Genomic DNA, 22,360 nt, shown 5'->3' on the forward strand with positions numbered 1-22,360 from the left:
GTTTGGGACAGTCGTCTCCATCTCGCGGGTTCGGCGGGCCGGAATGTGACTTCCCTGGACTTAGTCAGCCACATAATGTTGCACAATTATGAATAGAATACATGAGTTCTGCAGTGCTTACCATTTTTTTTCCCCGTAACGGCTTTATCCTAATGTGCAGGGCCAGTGCAAGGCTAACTGTAACTGTATGCAATGTCGTATTTCTTTTTCATTTGATTTTTGTGCAATCTGTCAGATTGGTTTAATGATCGGTAGGAGGTGGAGTTCGTGAGCTGCGGGTTCCCGTGCTGTGTCTCTCGGGCTCTAAACCACGTCCTCTGTTGACCGTCATTTCTGCAGTGTCAAGATGGAGAACACTGCGTTGGTCTCTGAGAACTTAGATAATTCCTATATGAATTAATTGAATAATTGACACGAGTGGATATTTCGCTGCGTTGACGAACTGCTCTCTGAATTTGGACTGAGTTACCCCATAAATAAAAGTGTTTGTGCAGCAAGTTAATATCATCAGCATGTATCCGGTGTGTTGAAAAATGTATTGAGAGTCATTGTACTTAGTTTGATCCAATCCGGCAATGACGCTATAAAGGAATTCGGCAACACTCACCGACCACAGGATGATGAAGCTGCCGGAGCTGGTGAGAAGTAAGATCACAGACCTCCTCCTGCTCTCCATCTCCGGGTCACTGCGGTTCTCCGCCTTGCTCTGACCCCTCAGCCCCTTACGGACGCGACTGGTCACTAGGATGTGTCTGACTGTCAGAGCGTTGAGCATTAGTATAAATACGAACGGGAGCAATGGCGTTAGAACTGTCGAAAGCCACCTATATCCCAGCCACCCAGGACCTGTATAGTAATCCGACTTTGTAATACAGTCCCAGGGTACATTGTCAATCACTTTCACAGGAAAATATACAAAGGCGTTGGGCACATTTTTAAAACCAAGCAAAACACCGATTGTTGTCAGAATCACAGCCGCAGTTTTCCCGGTGCAATACTTTGCTTTCTGCTTCTGGCAACAGATGGCGACAAACCGATCAAATGTAAAAGTGACAGTGAACCAGACAGAACAGTCAGTGGCTGTCTGTCCCAGGGCAGAGATCACACTGCATACGGGGGTGATGTCCAGGAAAGTCCCAGGGAAGTAATAATAACTGACCCGCCACAATATCACCGCAAAGACGATGGTCATTAGATCCGCCGTTGCCATGGCCACCAGGTAGTGAGTGGTGCAGGTAGAGAGACCGCACTTTCCCCGGAACAGGATCACAATCGCCACAATATTCACTGCGGGAATAGCAAAAGGAATGAGTGAATTATTATCTCGCCAGTCCATGGTTCTCAGTGTAGAGATTAGCTGTAAATTGAGAACATTAACACTTTCCAGACAACTGGCTTCTGGAACTTTCTAAGGTGTAATGCGGGGTTGGCAGAAGCCTCACACACGTGCACTCTGGTGAAAAGGGTGCAGTACTCGAGGAGGAGCAGAATTTGGGAAGGAGGCTCTGTCAACTGATCGCTCAGGGTGCTTTGCGGGTATCAATTTCCAACACCCACCAATAGGTTTTCGACTGATTTCTAATGCTTGGTCGCTCGGCAACTTGCTCAGCGATTCTGATTGCCACGATACCGTCACCTGTGTTCCGGCATTCTCCGCATGCGCAAAACCCCGCTCCCACACCGCTGCCTATTTACAAATTTCCCAGCAAAGTTCATTCTCCCGTTGTATTATCTTCCTATCCTCCTCGACATCTGTTTGTCACCCGCCCACTGTGGCCTCCCTTGGCTAGCTACTTATAAGTTCGGTAGCCACTCTTGCGGGTGTTCCTTCACGTTGTTTTCAAGGAATCTGAAGAGAAAGTTCAATTTTCGCTTTTAAACGTTTTGCCTGACTCGCTGAACGTTTCAAATATGTTACTAGTTAGTGTTTAATCCATCCAATTTCCAAAGGAGAAAACACAATATGTACATCAAAGCATGTGCCTCTGTTAGGGTTTGCTCCAAATTACTGCAGCGTTATTCTAAATATTTTGATGTTTGTTCTTTCAGATCGGAGAATTGCATGAAACTTATCCCGTCTGAACTCTAACTGACACCAGCAGGGCTCTCTCTTAATTCCCTCTTCATTTCTCTGATAATGGGACGTGGAAAAATTCCTGGTTCACTATATCGCGTGCAGACCCTAATTTGAATCGTGGAAACTCCCGATGGTTCGAGGTGATAGCTACCGTGCTCTCCTGAATCTCACCGGGGATTCGCTTCTCAAGTTCCCTTCAAACTTGCAGTAATTTCTTAAAACACAAAGCAATACCTTTAAATGTGTATTTAACGCATGTTGCGCTATTGATTCGGGATAACACAAAGCAGCCGGTGAAGGTGCCGAGCGCACCGGATTATCGGAGGTTATTTTAACAACAGCTTTGCAATGATAATCCAAAACTGCTTGTCATGATTCAGCAAAATGTAGCCTTTTCCCCGATATCCCACTCTATATCAGTTTCAGCTGCCGGTTTATTTTCAGCGGAGGCCACAGCTGAAACTTCAAGGGAACTTCTGAACGAACACAAAGTTTTTGTCACAACGTCTGCAGCGCACTCACTGATACACCCGCGATCATGTCGGGAAAGGAACAAGTCCAAAGACCGCGCACACAGAACTGCAAATATTAGTTCGCCTATGTTCTTACCAGGAACACCAATAACGGCAATGACCATGTACCATATCTTTCTCACACTGTAAAATGTTTCAAGCATTCTGTGAAAGATTCAGCCTGACTCCCAGCTGCCCGCGATCTCGCTGAAGAAACTCTGAGCTGATGAATCTCCACGCTCATTCATTTCTACTCGCTCCAGCACGCTGAATATTCAATACTACACAAGGCTGACGTATCTTACAACAGCCGGGGTAAAAAATAAACATGATGTCAGTCAAGTAAAGTCCCAATTGTGATGAGGTGTGACTAGCTTGATGCGAAATTGCAACATCGCAAAGACGGAGAAATGACGATGTGAAAAGTCAGTGAATGTTGTTGTGAAACACTGCAGGGCCGCCTCTCGGGTTATTGATTATTATTGCTGAACCGGCTGCCATCAAGGCCTCGTAGCAGTATGAAGCAAAGTAATTCCATCACCGTGCACAGGACCCTGGAATGGGCGCAAGTACTTAAACGGGCCGAGCATCTGCGTTCATTACATTTATACCAACACAGACAATTGCTTCGCGGATGAACAGAATTGGGAGCGTTGTTGACGGTGGGGTAGACAGCGATATTTACATATTTCACCATCTGAACTGCACTTCCACTGTAGATAAAACACAATATCGGGTATTCTGCTTTTTTTTTCTTGTCGTGTTACATCGATGTGCTTATGTATTGAATGGTCTGGACTGATTGGCTTTAACATCCTTTGACTGTCTGTACACTCGGTGCAGTAATCAGCTCACAGGCCGTCGGTTATGTGCTGAAATTGATCAGTTTGACAGATGGTCAGCAAAGGGCAGATTGGGGTCAATATTGCGGTACAGTACGTGTTGGTTTCCTTCCATTGATGAGTAGGGCACGGATATTCACGAAGAGTGACGGGGTTCTCGAGTGTGATGATGTGGAGACGGACAAGGAAATGGAAGTCCAAGCATCAGCGAAAGCAGCGCTACGGATTGATAATGTGGTGTTCGGTACATACCGAATACCCGCGTTCACTGACGGGAAAGGTCATGATACAATAATATCTAATATTGGCCTGATTGATGTATCGTAACCTTTCTGTTCTCCGTAAGTAAAGTGTGTGCTGCGGTGGAGACGATGCAAAAGCATTTCACCAGAAAGTTGCCCAACGTGGAATATTTTAGATATCAGCGGTGAATCTTTCATTCTCTCCTTGATCCGGAGGAGGAACAGATGCTTCATTCATAGTTTAATAATTATTAGAAACCTGCATGTGTTCACTAGTTATAACCATTTCTCCATATCATGGAAATCTCATACGAAGAACATAGGATTATTTGATGTGTACATTGTGGCATAAATTAGCGTGAGGTGTTATCTTTATCAGAATCAGAATCAGAATCCTTTATTATCGCCAAGTATGTGGACACATACAGGGAATTTGATGTCGGTTACCCTGAGCTCTCGCTGTACAGAATCAAAAAGCAAACAAAACAATAGTGCAAATAATCGTGAACTGTATACAATGAGGTATACCTGTGTATGTGCAGCTGGAATTGATTTATAATAGACTAAAATTCAATTGTTCACAAGACTGATGGCATATGGAAAGAAACTGAGCGGTCATCAGAAGGAAGGAGTTGGAACAGGTGATGTCCAGGGTGTGACGGGTCTACAATGATGCTGCTTGCTCGCTCCCTGACTCTAGATGCATATAAGTCCTGGATCGAGGGCAGCTTCACACCAATAATCCTTTCCGCAGCCCTGACGGTTCTTTGGAGTCTATTCTTGTCTTGTTTGGTAGCTGATCCAAACCAGACAGTGATGGATGAACAGAGAACAGATTGGATTATTCCTGAATAGAATTGAATCAGCAGCTTTATTCGTTTGATGTCGATGTAAGTAATTGACGCTGCGATTTAGACGCGTACCTGCCGACCTAGGCTACTGCACTTTCAGTGGTGACATTGACGTCTCCACTAAATCAGAGAGAGAAAAAAACAAAACAACCGAGTTTGGGTGCTCGTTCTGCAGAATTCGGGCACACGGTCGGCCTGACTGATCCTGAGCGGTTGCCCATCACAATTTACTGCTTAATACACTGACATTCGGATATTTTACTCTGACTTTTCCACGGCCATAGTTCGGCAAAACAGGGAAGGGAGGACGGACATCCCATCTTCCAACCGGACACCTGAAATAAGCTGTGTTCCTTTGTCTTACATCGTCTAAACTGACCTCTCGTTGTTGCTATGATGATGCCCGTGTCAGTTTCTCGCTCTGATACGACGGAACCCTAAAGAACGGCTAGGATTTCACGCTTCGGAGAGAACGAATAAAGCTCCGTGTTTAACCTTTTTTTTTTCTTTCACCACCACGCAATCTTCAAGTTGGAAATAGTCACGTTAATAATCTTGACCCATTTCCGAGGGTGAGTGACAGCTAGATTTTCTTTCCACGCAGACTGTTTCACTGGATAAGTCCTGTTGGTCTATGTTTCTGTTTTAGACTTTGGGACATGTAGACATAGTCATACTCATAGTCATAGTCATACTTTATTGATCCCGGGGGAAATTGGTTTTCGTTACAGTTGCACCATAAATAATTAAATAGTAATAAAACCATAAACAGTTAAATAGCGATATGTAAATTATGCCAGGAAATAAGTCCAGGACCAGCCTATTGGCTCAGGGTGTCTGACCCTCCAAGGGAGGAGTTGTAAAGTTTGATGGCCACAGGCAGGAATGACTTCCTATGACGCTCTGTGTTGCATCTCGGTGGAATGAGTCTCTGGCTGAATGTACTCCTGTGCCCAACCAGTACATTATGTAGTGGATGGGAGACATTGACCAAGATGGCATGCAACCTGGACAGCATCCTCTTTTCAGACACCACCGTCAGAGAGTCCAGTTCCATCCCCACAACATCACTGGCCTTACGAATCAGTTTGTTGATTCTGTTGGTGTCTGCTACCCTCAGCCTGCTGCCCCAGCACACAACAGCAAACATGATAGCACTGGCCACCACAGACTCGTAGAATATTCTCAGCATCGTCCGGCAGATGTTAAAGGACCTCAGTCTCCTCAGGAAATAGAGACGGCTCTGACCCTTCTTGTAGACAGCCTCAGTGTTCTTTGACCAGTCCCGTTTATTGTGAATTCGTATCCCCAGGTATTTGTAATCCTCCACCATGTCCACACTGACCCCCTGGATGGAAACAGGGGTCACCAGTACCTTAGCTCTTCTCAGGTCTACCACCAGCTTCTTAGTCTTTTTCACATTAAGCTGCAGATAATTCTTCTCACACCATGTGACAAAGTTTCCTACCGTAGCCCAGTACTCAGCCTCATCTCCCCCGCTGATGCATCCAACTATGGCAGAGTCACCAGAAAACTTCTGAAGATGACAAGACTCTGTGCAGTGGTTGAAGTCCGAGGTGTAAATGGTGAAGAGAAAGGGAGACAAGACGGTCCCCTGTGGAGCCCCAGTGCTGCTGATCACTTTGTCGGACAGACAGTGTTGCAAGCACACGTACTGTGGTCTGCCAGTCAGGTAATCAAGAACCCATGACGCCAGGAAAGCATCCACCTGCATCGCTGTCAGCTTCTCCCCCAGCAGAGCAGGGCGGATGGTGTTGAAAGGACTGGAGAAGTCAAAAAACATGACCCTTACAGTGCTTGCTGTCATGCGACTCACGCTGGGGGAAAAATAATGGATCATAAAGTATCAAATGACCACCTGAACAAAACAAACATCTACTTTAGGATGCTTTTCGTCGACTATAGCTCGGCATTTAATACCATCATTCGCACTAACCTGATTGAGAAGTTGCAGAACCTGGGCCTCTGTACCTCGCTCTGCAATTGGATCTTCGACTTCCTAACCGTAAGACCACAGTCTGTGAGGATTGGTGATAACATGTCCTCTTCGCTGACGATCAACACTGGACACTCGGGGGGTGTGCTTAGCCCACTGCTCTGCTCTTTATATACACATGACTGTATGGCTAGGCATAGCTCAAATATCATCTATAAATTTGCTGACGATACCACAATTGTTGATAGAATCTCAGGGTGTGACGAGCGGGCGTACAGGAGTGAGATATGCCAACATGAGGAATGGTGCCGCAGCACAGCCCGGCACTCAACGTCGGTAAGACGAAAGAGCTCGTTGAAGACGGAACACATACAAATCCTCACAGAGGGATCAGAAGTGGTGAGAGTGAGCAGTTTCAAGTTCCTGGGTACCAAGATCTCTGAGATCTAACCTGGTCCCAACATATCGATGTAGTTATGAAGAAGGCAAGACAGCGGCTGTAGTTTAGTAGGAGTTTGGACAGACTTTGCATGTCAACAAATACACTCAAAAACTTCTATAGCTGTACCGTGGAGAGCATTCTGACAGGCTGCATCAATGTCTGGTATGGAAGGGCTACGGCAGAGGACCGAAAGAAGCTGCAAAGAGTTGTAAATCTAGTCCGCTCCATCTTGGGTACTAACCTGCAAAGTACCCAGGGCATCTTTAGGGAGCGGTGTCTCAGAAAGTCACCATTATTAAGGACCTCCAGCACCCAGGGCATGTCCTTTTCTCACAGTTACCATCAGGTCGGAGGTACAGACGCCTGAAGGCACCCACTCAGCGATTCAGGAACAGCTTCGTCCGCACTGCCATCCGTTTCCTAAATGGACATTGAATCTTTGGACAATACCTCATTTCTGTTTTTCTGTTTCTGCACATTTTTATCTATTCAATACGTATATGTATACCATAATTGATTTACTTATTAAGTATTGTGTATTTATTTATCATTGTTTTTTCTCTTTGCTAGATTATGTCCTGCATTAAACTGCTGCTGCTAAGTTCACATCACATGCCGGTGATAATAAAGCTGATTCTGATTTTGATGTGTGTGGCCAAAACAGGCCAATCCATGGAAGTGAACAAAGTAGAGGTATTTGTTGATGTGGTGGTCTGATATCCGCGTCACTTCTCAAACACGTGCAGGATTAAATATCCCATGCTTGAGTTGGCCGCGAAATGCGTGTAGACTAAATATCTGCTAGATTCCTCTCACTCTCCAAAAACATTAAAAAAGGAAAGGTAACACACCGGGAAAAGTGGCCTACGCTGGCCAGATGTTTCACTTGATCCCGATGCACGTTTCTGACTTGAGGTCATCACTTCTCCGATTGTTGGTCCCCACAGAGTTGCCTGTACTCCTGAAACCCTCTATTGCTAGCCTTTTCCTTATCATATCAATCTCTTATGTTTTGAATGCTATGACGCAGGCGCATCTGACTGACGTTTGTCAGCTTCTCACTGGATCTGACACAAAGCTGCAAACAGTGTTGTTTTGTGGTTCTTTCCCACAGATGTGATCCGGGCAATTTACTTTGTCCTTTCCACCTAGACTGGTTCAAACCAGATCAACCAGGGTAGCCAGACAGCTGGCCCAGGTGACCAGATCACAGACTGTTCCTTCCGGAAGCCTGTCATTTAACAATGCAAGCAGCGGCTTATATGAACATGGTCTCAGGTTCAGAAGGTCGTCAGCACAAATAATAAAACAAAGGTTCAGTTGCTCTAATTAATTCTTCACTGAGCAAGAAATAGTTCACCAAATGGCGGCTGCAAGAGCAGCCTCACAAAATGGAAGATTCAATTCTGGCAACTACCTGCCAAGATCAAAGACTGTTTCTTTCTTTATTTCCATTGCTCTTGCAGGGTGCAGCTGCTACTGGACAACATCCCTATCTGTCTACCCGTCCATCCGTATATCTGTGTGTCTGTCTATCCGTCTGTCTGTTTCCCACCATCTGATATGTTATATATTGTGACTTTGATGGAATGGATTACACAATGAGATGAAGAACGAGAAGCAGTTTTGGAGACAGAAAAGCTTCGCCCGCAATCCAACTGGACAGATATGTTTTGACATGGGTACGATGTCAGTCTACAAATCAGAGGTCACTTCAAGGCCATTTGTAATGACCGAATGGATTTCATAATCCATTAACTGGCGAGTCGACAGAGTGCAACTACTCAGCTGCTGTCGCAATTGGAGGCTGCATTGATGACGTATTCACAAGTGGACATAGAGTGCAAAACGTCAGTGAAGGTTCACGAGCAATGGCTGAGTACAGTGAGTGGACAATCAACTCAAATGAACATAATCAAGTTGGAAACTGTCACTGACAGACAATGGGATAATATAACAAAAGAATATTTCCAGACAGGATGAAGATTAACATTGTATCCTGCACTCCACAATCTGGAAGGACTTCACAAAGATCATCAGGCTCCTACGTCCCCGTGACGTTCGTCTGAAAACTGATGCAATATTTAACAAGGAAGAAGACGATGTTTAGACCATAAGACCATAAGACAAAGGAGCAGAAGTCGGCTATTCGGCCCATCGAGTCTGCTCCGCCATTTTATCATGAGCTGATCCATTCTCCTATTTAGTCCCACTCCCCCGCCTTCTCACCATAACCTTTGATGCCCTGGCTACTCAGATACCTATCAATCTCTGACTTAAATACACCCAATGAATTGGCCTCCACTGTTGCCCGTGGCAACAACTTCCATAGATTCACTACCCCCTGGCAAAAAAAAAAAATCTTCGCATCTCTGTTCTGAATGGGTGCCCTTCAATCCTTAAGTCATGCCCTCTCGTACTAGACTCCCCCATCATGGGAAACAACTTTGCCACATCAATTCTGTCCATGCCTTTCAACATTCGAAATGTTTCTATGAGGTCTCCCCTCACTCTTTTAAACTCCAAGGAATACAGTCCAACAGCGGACAAACGATCCTCATATGTTAACCCTCTCATTCGCGGAATTATTCTAGTGAATCCTCTCTGTACTCTCTCCAACGTCAGCACATCCTTTCTTAAATAAGGAGACCAAAACTGCCCACAGTACTCCAAGTGAGGTCTCACCAGCGCCTTATAGAGCCTCAACATCACATCCCTGCTCCTATACTCTATTCCTCTAGAAATGAATGCCAACATTGCATTCGCCTTCTTCACCACCAGCTCAACCTGGAGTTTAACCTTACGGGTATCCTGTACGAGGACTCCCAAGTCCGTTGCACCTCAGAACTTTGAATTCTCTCCCTATTTAAATAATAGTCTGCCCGTTTATTTTTTTCTGCCAAAGTGCATAACCATACACTTTCCAACATTGTACTTCATTTGCCACTTCTCTGCCCATTCTTCCAATCTATCCAAGTCTCTCTGCAGACTCTCCGTTTCCTCAGCACTACCGGCCCCTCCACCTATCTTCGTATCGTCAGCAAACTTAGCTACAAAGCCATCTATTCCATAATCCAAATCGTTGATGTACAATGTAAAAAGAAGCGGCCCCAACACTGATCCCTGTGGAACACCACTGGTAACCGGCAGCCAACCAGAATAGGATCCCTTTATTCCCACTCTCTGTTTCCTGCCAATTAGCCAACGCTCTATCCACGTATGTAACTTTCCTGTAATTCCATGGGCTCTTATCTTGTTAAGTAGCCTCATGTGTGGCACCTTGTCAAAGGCCCTCTGAAAATCCAAATATGCAACATCCACTGCATCTCCCTTGTCTAGCCTACTGGTAATTTCCTCAAAAAATTGTAATAGGTTTGTCAGGCAGGATTTTCCTTTAAGGAAATCATGCTGAGTTCTGCCTATCTTGTCATATGCCTCCAGGTACTCTGTAACCTCATCCTTGACAATCGACTCCAAGAACTTCCCAACCACCGATGTCAAGCTAACAGGTCTATAATTTCCTTTTTGATTCCTTGCCCCCTTCTTAAATAGCGGAGTGACATTTGCAATCTTCCAGCCCTCCGGAACCATGCCAGAATCTATCGACTTTTGAAAGATCATTGTTAATGCCTCCGCAATCTCCGCTGCTAAGTATGTGCGGAACAGCGGATGTGTTCAAGCTCACCTGTCAATCACACTTCCTTCTGCTCTTGCAGTGCACCGCTCCGTGACTATTGTGTTACTCTACCGATGAGCGGCCCTCGCCTTATCGGAGAGAGTCCCATCACTCTGATTCTATTATGGAACTTGTACTAATGTGCGGCTCTCGGTTGACTAAAGCAAGTAATACCTCTGCCTTCAAATCCATTCTCCCAAAGTGAACCATTTCGTACGTTTCGGGTTGAACTCCATCTGTAACTGCTCAGCGCTGCTCTGCGTCCTGTCACTGTCCTGTTGTAATCTGTGACAAACTTCTATACTATCCATAATTCCACCAACCTCCACATCATTGTAAATACAATAATACACCCTCCACTTCCTCAGCCAAATCATTCATAAAAACACAAAAAGCGGGGGTCTCAAACTACTCACTGCAGGATTCCACTGGTCACCGACATCCAGGGAGAAAACGCTCCATCCACAACTACAGTCTGGCTTCTGTGGGCGTCAGTCCTGAATCCACCGGCCAGCTCTCCCTGGATACCAAGCCTCTGACGCTATGCACGGTCCTACCATGGTTAACCATAGCAAATGCCTTATTAAAATCTATTTATACCAGATCAACTTTTCTACTTTAACCAATGTGCTTTGCCACGTCCTCACAGAATTGAACTAGGCAGTGAGCCATGACCTGCCCCTCCCAAAGCCATTCTGACTCTCCCAAATCTTGTTCTTCAAAACCTCGCAAATTCGGTTTCTAAGAATGTTCTCCAGTAATTTGCCCATGACTGAAGTAGGACTCGCTAGGCTATAATTTACAAGGGTATCCTTATTCCCTTTCCTGAGCAAAGGAATCATATTTCCATTTCCGATCCCCTGATACTGCATGTGCGGCAGTGATGACGCAAAGATAATCGCCAAGGGCGCAGCAATCTCTCCCTCCGCTTCCCCCAGTAACCTGGGGTTTCTCGCAACTTCACAAGAGGACTTATCTCTCCGAATGATTCTCAGAAGTTCCTGAACATCCTCTGTTTTAACCTCGTCCTGTTGCCGCACATAAGCCCTGTTAACGCTTCCTCACGAACGCCAGGAACTCTCACTGGTGAAAATTGAAGTAAACTCCTCATTAAGGACTTGTCCCACCTCCACCAACTCCAGCCGTATGTTTCATCTCTATCCCTGACCTGTCCTACTCTCACTCTAGTCATCCTCTTCTTCACATTCATCTAGAATGTCGTCGGGTTTTCCTTAATCCTCCTGTAGGCCTTCTGTAGAGGTTTCTTGTTCTCCTAATTCCATTCTTCAGTTCGCCCCTGGCTGCCTTGTAACTCTACAGCCGTGTCCGATCCTAACTTTATAAACCTGGGCGCGAGGATATCTGCAGATGCTGGAATTTCAAGCAACCCACACAAAAATTGCTGGTGAACGCAGCAGGCCAGGCAACATCTATAGGAAGAGGTCCTGACGAAGGGTCTCGGCCCGAAACGTCGACTGTACCTCTTCCTACAGATGCTGCTTGGCCTGCTGCATTCCCCGGCAATTTTTGTGTGTGTTTCTAAACCTGGTCAGCTTTTTCTCCCCCTGTTGATTAGTTGATCTACATCTCTTGCCAAACTATTCACCTATCCTGCACCCTATGTAGGTGCTGCCTAAAACAACTTCTCATTTCCGTTATGCATTTTCCAGAGCGCACCCGTTCCCTGTTTTAGCTCGGATATTCCAGCCTAATAGGATCATAATTACATTTAGCCAATTAATGTCTTTGGAGACTGACACGGGGGTGTGGGGAGAGAGCAGGGCAGTGTGATTAGTTCAGGGACTGACATAGGTTCGTAGAGAGAGATCGCGGTGAAGTGAATCGTTTGGGGACTGACACGGGGGTGTGGGGAGAGAGCGGGGCAGAGGGATTAGTTTAAGGACTGACACAATGCTGTGTGGAATAAGCTGGGACTTAACAGGGCAGTGGGGTTAGTTTGGGGTGACACGAGGCTGGGGCGACATAGCGAGATGGTGGCATTATTTTGGTACCGGCACGAGTCTCTGGGATTAGTGTGTGTCCCCGTTTACGAAAGGCAGGTGCCAGTGCAGAGTGACGTACACTAAAATACGATTTTTTTCTCTATTTTTCACAAGTGTTAGGTTTGTGTTGTTCCATAAATAGTTAAAATGACAAATCGAGATCACCCACCCCATCCCTCCATCCAGTAGCTCCCCCTACCGGCCGAACTCCGCAATCCCATGCTGTCATTCCACCCTTCCTTTGACCTCCAGGCTACGGAATCACCGAGCCCAGGAGCACCGCCAAACCCACGAGTGCCGGGACTTCTGATCACACACCTACCGGGCCGGCTCTCCCCCATGGATCACGGGGTTGAGGTAAATCTTCAACCTTCTCTCAGCTTCCAACAGCCTCTTCGGCCTCAGGACCTATCGACCCGAAACGCCTCGCAAGCGAGGCCCATCTGCGCACACACTCGGGACGCCCCTGCGCCCTCAGCACCCTTATAGCCTGGGACAGAGGCAGGAGGTCGGGGGCGTTTTGTGCTCGGATGAGGGTCGGCACCGGCGAATCACCGTATTGAATAGGGAGTAGAAGGGAGCGGGAGGGTGGAGGAGGAATCCGGCTACTTCACGGTACAAGGACAGCGACACAGGCCGGATTCTCCCTACACACTTCCAGTCCGGCCCGGCTCTGGGCTGCATGCGCTTCGGCTGCGACTCTAAATCCGACTGCAGACTGGAAAGAGGGCTGCCTGTATCCCGTCTGCGTCCTCCCCGGGGCACTCCGTCTCTCGCCGGCAGGCAGGCACCGTCCCGTTCGGGAAGGACAAGGGGCGCCACAGAGGGCAGGGAAGGCGATTTCTGCGGTTGGCCGGAGAGGAGGAGAGAGTGAAGGATAGGTCGGAGGACGGGATGCAGGTGGGGGTGTTCAGGAGAGAAAGAGTGGGTGGTCGCGAAGATGGAGATCGCGAAAAGGGGTGGAGAGTGTGATCAATGTGACAGGGAGGGAGTGGTCAGACCGAGGCGGAAAGGGCTGGATGGATGTTTTAGAGTGATTTTGCAATGGAAGCTGTAAAATCCTAAAAGGACGTGCTGGTATGAAAACTCTCTAATGACTCACGGTACATAAGCCTTTTCTCTGACTCACAATGTCCTATCTTCCCTCATCCCAGTCTCTCACTCAGCCCCCAGTCTCTCTATCTCCCTCCTCCAGTCTCTTGCTCTGCCGGCTCCTTCTAACATCTAGTCTCTCGCCTCATCTCCACCAGGCTTTCTCCTAGTCTCTATCACCTCCCAGTCAGTCACCTGCGTCCCTCTCCAGACCTGAGGTCTCTCTCCAACTGTCTCAACAACCCCCGACAAATCACTCCCTCCGGCCTCCCTCTCGTGTTCTATCGATATTCTCTCTCCCCGTCTCACTCTCTCTCCAGTCCGCCTTTCCTACGCGCGTCTCTCTCTCTCTCTCTCTTTCTTTCTTCTCTCCCCCTCTCCCCACACTTTTCCTCTGGCTGCCTCTACCGTCCCACTATCCGTCGCTTTTGACATCTGATCTCTCTCCTTCCAGTGCCTTTCCCACCCCAATTTCCTTCCACACTCCGATCTTTCGAACCATCTGTCCTGCAGGTCTCTCTCCTCAGCCCGATCTCTGTCCCCGTTCAAGTCCACCGTCTCTCTCCCCTGCTCTTTCTCTCAATCCACAGTCTCTCTCTGCGTCTCACTCTCCCTCCCTACTTTCACTTTCCTCAGCATCCCGGACCCTCTGTCCCCCAAATTCCTTCTTTCTCCCAGTCTCCTCGTTGAGTCTCCACCTCTCTCTCTCTCGCTGTTCTCTGTACGTTCACCCCCTCCCGTTTCTTCCTGCAGTGCCCTCCATCTCTTTCGCCTCCAGCTCTCTCTCTCCTTCCACATCTTATCTTCCCCGACCCTTTGTGTCCCTCGTTTTTCTCTCACGCCTTCTGCCCTGGCTCTTGTGCTCCCCAATGTCGCTCCCCTCGACTCCCGTTCCGCGTTCTCTTTCCCCAAGTCTCTTCCTGCCCAGTTTGTCTGAATCCGCAGTCATTCCCTCTATCCCTCTCTCTCTCTCTCTCTCTCTCTCTGACCCCTCAGTCTCTCTCTCTCTCTCACCCCCCAGTCTCTCTCTCTCTCTCTCACCCCTCAGTCTCTCTCTCTTGCTCTCTCACCCCAGGATCTCTGTGTCCCTCACGCCACTGGCACTCTTATGTCGTCTTTCTCCTCCAATTTCTTTCTCCCCAGTCTATGTCTCCCCAAAATTTCTCTCTCCGCAGTTTCTCTCCCCGCTGTCTTATCTCCTAGTATTTCACGTCCCCCACTGTCTCTTTACATTCTACCTCACTCTGCCTACTCTCTTTCTCTTTCTCTCTCTCTCTCTCTCCCTCCCTCCCTCTCTCTGTCTCTCTCAGCATCTCCCGGAACTCACAATGTCTGTCATCCGACTCTATCTATCCCCGCAACCTTCCTCGGCTAGTGTCTCTCTCTGCCCTGTCTCTCTACCCGGTCTCCCTCTCTCCTAGTCTCTCTATCCACCAGACCAACGCTCCCTACTCTCTCTACGTCAGTCTCCCTCTACCCAGTCTTTCTCACTTTCGTCTCTCTGCCCTGTGTCTCTCTACCCAGTCTTTCTCACTTCCCTGTCTTTCTCTCTCTCCCACAGTTTCTCTCGCATCATATTCTCCCTCTGCCTATCTCGACTGTCTCTCTCCCCCGCTTTCTCTCTACCCCGCTTTCTCTTCCCATTTACCTCATCGTTCTTCTGTGCCCCAGACTATAACCTCCAGTGTGTCTCTCCATCCGTCTTTCTCTAATCCCTAGTTTCTTCGCCATCTCACCAGTCTCTTTTTCGCACCGTCACTTCTACTGACTCTCTCTTTCCAGCTCATTCTGTCTCTTTCTCACTCATTCCCAACCCCTACCTATTCCCACCCATCTCTCTGTCCTCCAGACTCTCTATACTCTAGTCGCTTTCTCCCCTCAATTTCCATCCCAGGTTTCAAGCTCTCTTGCTTCTCTCCCTGTCCCGGTCTCTCTCCTCATCCTGGTCTCTCCTCAACTCAATTTCCATCCCCACTCCGAACTCTCTTCTCAAGTCAAAGCTTCTTCCACACCTAACATCTCTACCCACCCCAATCTCTTTGCTCACCATGGCCACTATCTGCATTTAAGGTCCCTCTCAATCTCCTCATGCTCTCTCCCACACCGCCCCCCCCACTCCCCAACATACTTTCTCTCGTCGCCACACCCAGCCCCGGTCTCACTCTCTTCAGCACTCCAGTCACCCAGTCAGTTTCTTCCTGACGTTCTCCGTCCTCAGTCTCTCCCGCTCTCCAGTCCCTCTCTCCCGCTGCTCCCAGGTACTCTCTACTTGGCCACTCCGTCTCTCCTACACTCTCTCTCCGTGACGTATCCACTCCCAGTATCTCTCTCCTCGTGTCTCTCCCTTCGGCTCTCTTTCTCAGTCTCCTTTCCCACTAGCATCTCCACCCCGTTCGTCATACTCTTTCCAAAGTCTCTCTGTCGCCCGTGTCTGTGCTGCCAGGCTCTCACATATCCCCGACTATGTCTGCGTCGGTCTCTCTCTCACTGCAGACTCCTTTTCGCCTCCGAATCTGTCCATTCCTCAGTTTCTCTCTCCATTGCCCCAGTCTCTCTTTCCCTTGTCTCACCAACTCATCGGTCCTTCTCCCCAGTCTTTCTCTCCCTCGTCCCACCGATTCATTGGCTCCTCTCCCTAGTCTTTCTCGCTCTCTGCGCGCCATTGCTGCTCTGCTGAAATGCCTGCCAGCTGCTCCTTCCAGTTTACTTTGGCCAGCTCCTCTTTCATACCACTGTAATTTCCCTTACTCCACTGAAAGACTGCTACATCAGACTTTACTTTCCACTATGAAATTTCAAGTTGAACTCAATCATATTGGGTCTGGAATATGCACATATATATTTGTCTCGTTGTGTTTTGTAAATGCGAGGACTGGGCCTCAAAGCCACAGATTCGCCTGGTAGGAATCGGTCGTCTAGGTAACAGTCTACAGATGATATCGGTAGACTGGGGATTCCAATGTTAAACTGCATCTATCCTGCGTCGTTGTGTGTTTTACTGATATTCTATACGGGGTTGAGACTCTCATTACGTGATAATGATCTTGTGTGGGCTTACTGTGAGTGAGTGTTGGTAACGTGTGCTCGCACCTTGACCCCGTGGCAAAGCTGTCTCTTTTGGCTGTATTCATGAGTATTAATATACGGATAAATGACAATTAGACTTAAATTGAACTGAATTGAATTAAGAAGTCTGTGAGGGATCAAAGGATCTTGCAACAGTTTAGTTCAATCTGATTACTTACACAGGCAGAACCAAGTGACAAGCATCATTCACCAAAGTCTTGCTTTAAAAGACAAACTCATAAAGGATGCTATACTATAAATGCAATCCTCATTCAGTTTGAGAGCCCGGGTGTATATTGATATGACGACAGATCCATTATTTCATATTCATAATAACCGTCCCGATAGAATGTCACAAGACAAACAAAAAAAAACACAACTTCCTTAATGGATCCATTCCAAACATACTCAACATTCCGAAATCCAGAAGTGAAATCAGCAGAACGATGCTGACGTAAAGGAGAAAGTTGATAGACTATGGTATGAACAGCGTATACATTGTACCGACAGTAATATCTACAAAATCAATGCACAATAGTGACGGCAATATTTATGTAAAAGTCCAAAACGCACCAGTACTAAACCCCACTAGAATAATCGGAAAGCTTTTGCCAATTGAGAAGTCATTAAAAGTTATGACCGTTTTTTTGTTACCCACCCCTCCCCGCCAGGCACCCTGGGAAATGAGGAAGAAACGTGCTTTTCTCACACAGTAATTCCAGTCATCTTTAGAAATAGACTTTTTGCAGATGATAATTGGACCTAGTGCAGGCATTCCCTGGGCAGGTGCACACATCGGGAAATTGATACAAACTCACTCATTGGATACAGGTAAGCACGAATGTTGAAATTTAAATATCTGTAAATGTGAGCGTTGTCTGCTCGTAGCGTGTGGAGGGACGTGCCGATCAGATACCGGATGCAATCAGTTAAATCTCACCGCGGTGTTGTCTACTGACTGCGAGCACGGAGCAGTCCCGAGCTGATCCTCGGTGCGCTCAGTGTGAATTGCGCCCGGTCTCCTTGTGACGGCAGTATTTCCGTTCGGTGCTCCATTTCCTCACCGTCAACGACAAGCCGGTGAGGAGAGCGGGATTTGTTATCGATTAACGTGTGGCGGTAACGGCAGCGGAAATATAGTTAAAAATACAAATAAAAGGTAGTTTGAGTTTAATAATTGGTAGGAGGTGGAAGTCGCAGGCTGCAGTTGCCGAAGTGTCTGTTCCGGATCTGGGTTTCGATCGGGCTCTCAACCACTCTCGCAGCTGCCGCGCTCTCCGCTGAGCGCCAGTTCCGTAGTGTCGAGACGAAAAAAAGAACTGCGAGCTTAGATGTGTTGTTTATTAATTAGTTGAATAATTGACGAGAGCGGATATTTCGCTGTGCTGATGAACTGCTCTCTGAACTTGGACTGAGTCACCCCATAAATAAACGTGTTTGTGCAGCAACTTAATATCATCAGCATGTATCCGGAGTGTTGAAATATATATTCCGAATCGTTGTAACTATTTTGATCCAATCCAGCAATGGTGTAATAAAGGAATTCGGCAACTTTTACTGACCACAGGGTGATGAAGCTTCCGGAGATGGTGAGAAGTAAGATCACAGACCTCCTCCTGCTCTCCATCTCCGGGTCACTGCGGTTCTCCGCCTTGTTCTGACCCCTCAGCCCCTTACGGACCCGACTGGCCACCAAAATGTGTCTGACTGTCAGAGCGTTGAACAGCAGTATTAACACGAAGGGGAGCAATGGCGCTAGAACGGTAGAAAGCCAGCTATATCCCACCCACCTGCGATCCGTATAGTAACTCGATTTACGAATGCAGCCCCAGGGTATATTATCAATTACTTTCATTGGTCGATACATAAAGAAGTAGGGCACATTTTTAAAACAGAAAAGAACGCCGGTTGTTGTCAAAACTACAGCCGCAGTTTTCCCCGTGCAATATTTTGTTTTCAGCTTCTGGCAACAGATGGCGACAAACCGATCAAACGTAAAGGTGACAGTGAACCAGACAGAACAGTCTGTGGCAGCCCTTAAGGGGACATAGTTCACACTGCATACGGCGGTGATGTCCAGAAACGTCCCGGGCAAGTAATAATTAAAGACCCGCCCCAATATAACCTGAAAGATGATGGTCAGTAGATCCGCCGTTGCCATGGCCACCAGGTAGCGAGTGGTGCAGGTGGAGAGGCCGCACTTTCCCCGGGACAGGATCACAATCGCCACTAAATTCACTGGAGAAACAGCAGAAATAATGAGCGAATTACTATCCCGCCGCCACACGGGTCTCAGCGCAAGAGAAGTGCATAAAAATTGAGAACAATCAAAGTTTGGAGACAACGCATTTCTGGAGTTTAACAGGTGTAAAGTGGGACTCGTAGATGCCCCGTACAATTACATGCTGGGTGAATGGTAACAGTACTCGGTCCAGGAAGAGGAGCAGGGTTTGGGAAGGAGGCATTGTAAACGAATCGGGAAATATTCTTTGGTTAGGAGAAATCATTACAAATCTCCAAACATCAAGTTTTTGACATCTATGAAGCTTGGATACATCGGAAATTTCTGATCGACGATGTTTGCTACGTTTCTGTCACATACATTCTGGAATCACCCCATGCAGCGAAGCCCCGTTCCCTCCACCTCTGTCTCCCGTTCACATGTCTTCTCTTCCTCCCCAACTCCCGTTTGCCATCCGCGTACAGCGACCTCTGTTGCTTCGCTTCTTTAAAATTCTGCAACTACGCTTGACTGCGGTCGATTGCAATCAGGAAGTTCTAATTCCCGATTTGAAATGATTTTCATGTATTTTGAACGCTAGTGCTTAAACCATCCAGTTTCCATAGGAAAGCCAATGTATATTTTTCAAAATATTCGCTCTTTGAGGGGTTGCTCCAGAATTACTGCAGCATTATTGTAAATGCCGCAAGGGTTATCGTTCCAGAGCGGAGTATCGTATGTACCTTACCCCGTTCGACCTCCAACAGACACTGCTGGGTTGGCTCTTAACTCCCTCTTCACTACACGTATCATAGGACATGGAAAGAAACTCTGGTGCACTAAAACGCAAACAGACCCTTGTTTGAATTTTGGAATTTCACGATGGCTGGGAGTCTAACTCACAAGTGATGTCTACCGTTCTCCGCTGAATCTCGCCGGCGACCCGCTTCCGCGATCCCGTCCAACTTGAAGCAAGTTTTTGAAAACGCAGCGCAATAGGATAAATCTGAATGTGAAGCATGTTACGCTATTGATTCAGAGTATCACCAAGTAGCCCGTAAAAATGCCGAGCGCGCTGGATTATCGGAGTTTACTTTGACAGAGGCTTTGCATTGATAAATCACAAATGTCGGTCATGAATCTGCAAAATGGATCTACCTATTCTATCTTCCGCACTACAGCCGTTTCAGCTGCCGGTTTATTTTCAGCCGAGGTCACGGATTGAACACAGAGTTCTTTACAATGTCCGCATCGCACTCACTGATACACCGGTATCACAACGCTGTCGGTAACTGAAAGAGTCCAACGACCGCGCACACAGGACAGCAAATGTCAGTTCGCCTCTGTTCTTACCTGGAACACCAATAACGGCAATGATCAAGAAGTATATCTTTCTCACACGGAAAAATGTTTCAAGCATATTGTGTGACATTCAGCCTGTCTTCCAGCTGCCCGCGATCTCGCTGAAGGAAATTCTGAGCTGATGAATCTCCACTCTCATTCATTTATATTCGCTCCAGCACACCGAATATTCAATATTACACAAGGCTGACATGTCTTCCAACAGCTGGGATAAAAGTAATCATGATGTCATTCAAGTAAATTCCCAATTGTGATGAGGTATGGATAGCTTGACAAGGAATTGCAAAATCTCAAAGACGATTCAGAGTCGGTGAATGTTCCCGCGAGAAACGCTCAGACTCACCTCTCAGATTCATGATTGTTATTGTTGATCGTGTCATTGCTTGTCTCTATGGACACAGACATCAGAGACCAATGTTGTATTGACATTGGCTGTTCTGTTTCACTCTGAGAATTGTTACGGTGATAGATCTTACAATAAAATTATATAAAACAGATTAAGTTGTTTGCATGTCCGTGTAATATAGTGAAGGGTCTCAAACTAATATCGCATCCAGGCTTACGAAGATAGTCAACCCACCAAACCGTTCATCGAATGAATTGCAACACATACAAAATACTGGATGAAGTTAACAGGTCAGGCACCGTCTGTGGCAATATATGAACAGTCGTCACTCTGGCCGACTGTCGGCACATCAGCTCCAACGACAAAGTATTCCAGTAGCCAACCGTTTCCATTTCTATCCCCATTGCCGGGCTGACAGGTCTATAACCTCCTCTTCTGCCACGATATGACCAATCTCTCATTGGAGGAGTAACACGTTTTATTCCGTCAAAATAGCCTCCTGTCTTATGGCATGGACATGGATATCTCCATCTTCCGGTATTTCCGTCTCTCCCTTCCCTCTCCTGCAATTCTCCACTCTGTACTCTTACTCTCCTCCTCGTCTGTCTTTCCTCTCTCCCGGATGCCTCTCCTCCTTCTCTTTCTCCCATGGTCCGCTCTCCTCTCCTGTCAGGTTTATTCTTCTCACGCGCTTTGCCTTTTCCGCCAATTACCTCCCAGCCCCTGACTTCCTCACGCTACTCCAATCACCTGACTTCACCTATCACCTTCCGGCTTGTCCTCCTCCCGCTACCCCAAACATTCTTTTTCTGGCACCTTCCTCCTTTTTTTTCTTTATCCAGCTTTGTTCTAGGTTCGCACCAGCAACCTCAACTGCTTATTCATTTCCTGACTGGCTGTGTTCCTCCAGCTCTGGTGCAACCCGTCACATGTCCGCGCCGGTATGAAGCAAAGTAATTCAATCACCGCACACATGACCCTCGTAATGGCGAAAATGCTTAAACCGGCAGAGCATCGGCATTCATTACGTTTGCACCAACAATGACAATTGTTTTGTAGATGAAAAGCGATGGTAGCGTTGTTGATACTGAGGTAGGTAGACGGATTTACATATTTGACGAACCGACAAGCACTTCCATTGGGAATACTACACAGTATTCTATATTCTGTGGCTTGTTTCTGACGAAGTACTTATTTATTAAGTGGTCTCAACTGAGTGGCACACAAGAAAAGACTTCCACTGTGAGTAGATACTCGTTGCAGTAATAAATCAATGGGCTGTGGGCTATGGGACAAATTTCATTAGATGGATACTGAACGACAGATCGGGATCAATATTGAGGTATGTGGTGATTATGTCCATGGGAGAGTAGTGCTAGGATATTCACAGAGAGTGACGGGGTTCTCGTGAGTGCTGATTCAGAATCAGAATCAGAATGAGAATCAGAATCGGGTTTATTATCACGGGCAGGTGACGTGAAATTTGTTAACTTAGCAGCAGCTGTTCAATGTAATACATAATATAGCAGAGAGAAAAAACAAATAACAAAAAAAAGTAAATAAACAGGTAAATCAGTTGCGTATATTGAATAGATTCTAAACAACGTGCAAAAACAGAAATGCTGTATATTAAAAACACTGAGGTATTGCCCAAAGATTGTCCATTTAGGA

At 46.8% G+C, this 22,360-nt stretch overlaps 2 protein-coding genes across 2 annotated transcripts; both read right to left on the reverse strand.

Moving 5' to 3' along the window:
• Window positions 1-376: 376 nt before the first annotated feature.
• On the reverse strand, window positions 377-2,753 carry LOC140207449 (probable G-protein coupled receptor 139). Its single transcript, XM_072275971.1, has 2 exons — window positions 2,687-2,753; window positions 377-1,287 (listed from the first exon to the last, which is right to left on the reverse strand). Exons 1-2 carry the CDS (start codon window positions 2,751-2,753, stop codon window positions 377-379), a joined length of 978 nt encoding a protein of 325 aa, XP_072132072.1.
• A 15,334-nt stretch (window positions 2,754-18,087) lies between these two features.
• Window positions 18,088-20,401, reverse strand: LOC140207450 (probable G-protein coupled receptor 139). Its single transcript, XM_072275972.1, has 2 exons — window positions 20,335-20,401; window positions 18,088-18,998 (listed from the first exon to the last, which is right to left on the reverse strand). Exons 1-2 carry the CDS (start codon window positions 20,399-20,401, stop codon window positions 18,088-18,090), a joined length of 978 nt encoding a protein of 325 aa, XP_072132073.1.
• Between the last annotated feature and the right edge of the window lie 1,959 nt (window positions 20,402-22,360).

The sequence above is a fragment of the Mobula birostris genome, chromosome 13, assembly GCF_030028105.1.
Source record: "Mobula birostris isolate sMobBir1 chromosome 13, sMobBir1.hap1, whole genome shotgun sequence".
Lineage (NCBI taxonomy): Eukaryota > Metazoa > Chordata > Chondrichthyes > Myliobatiformes > Myliobatidae > Mobula > Mobula birostris.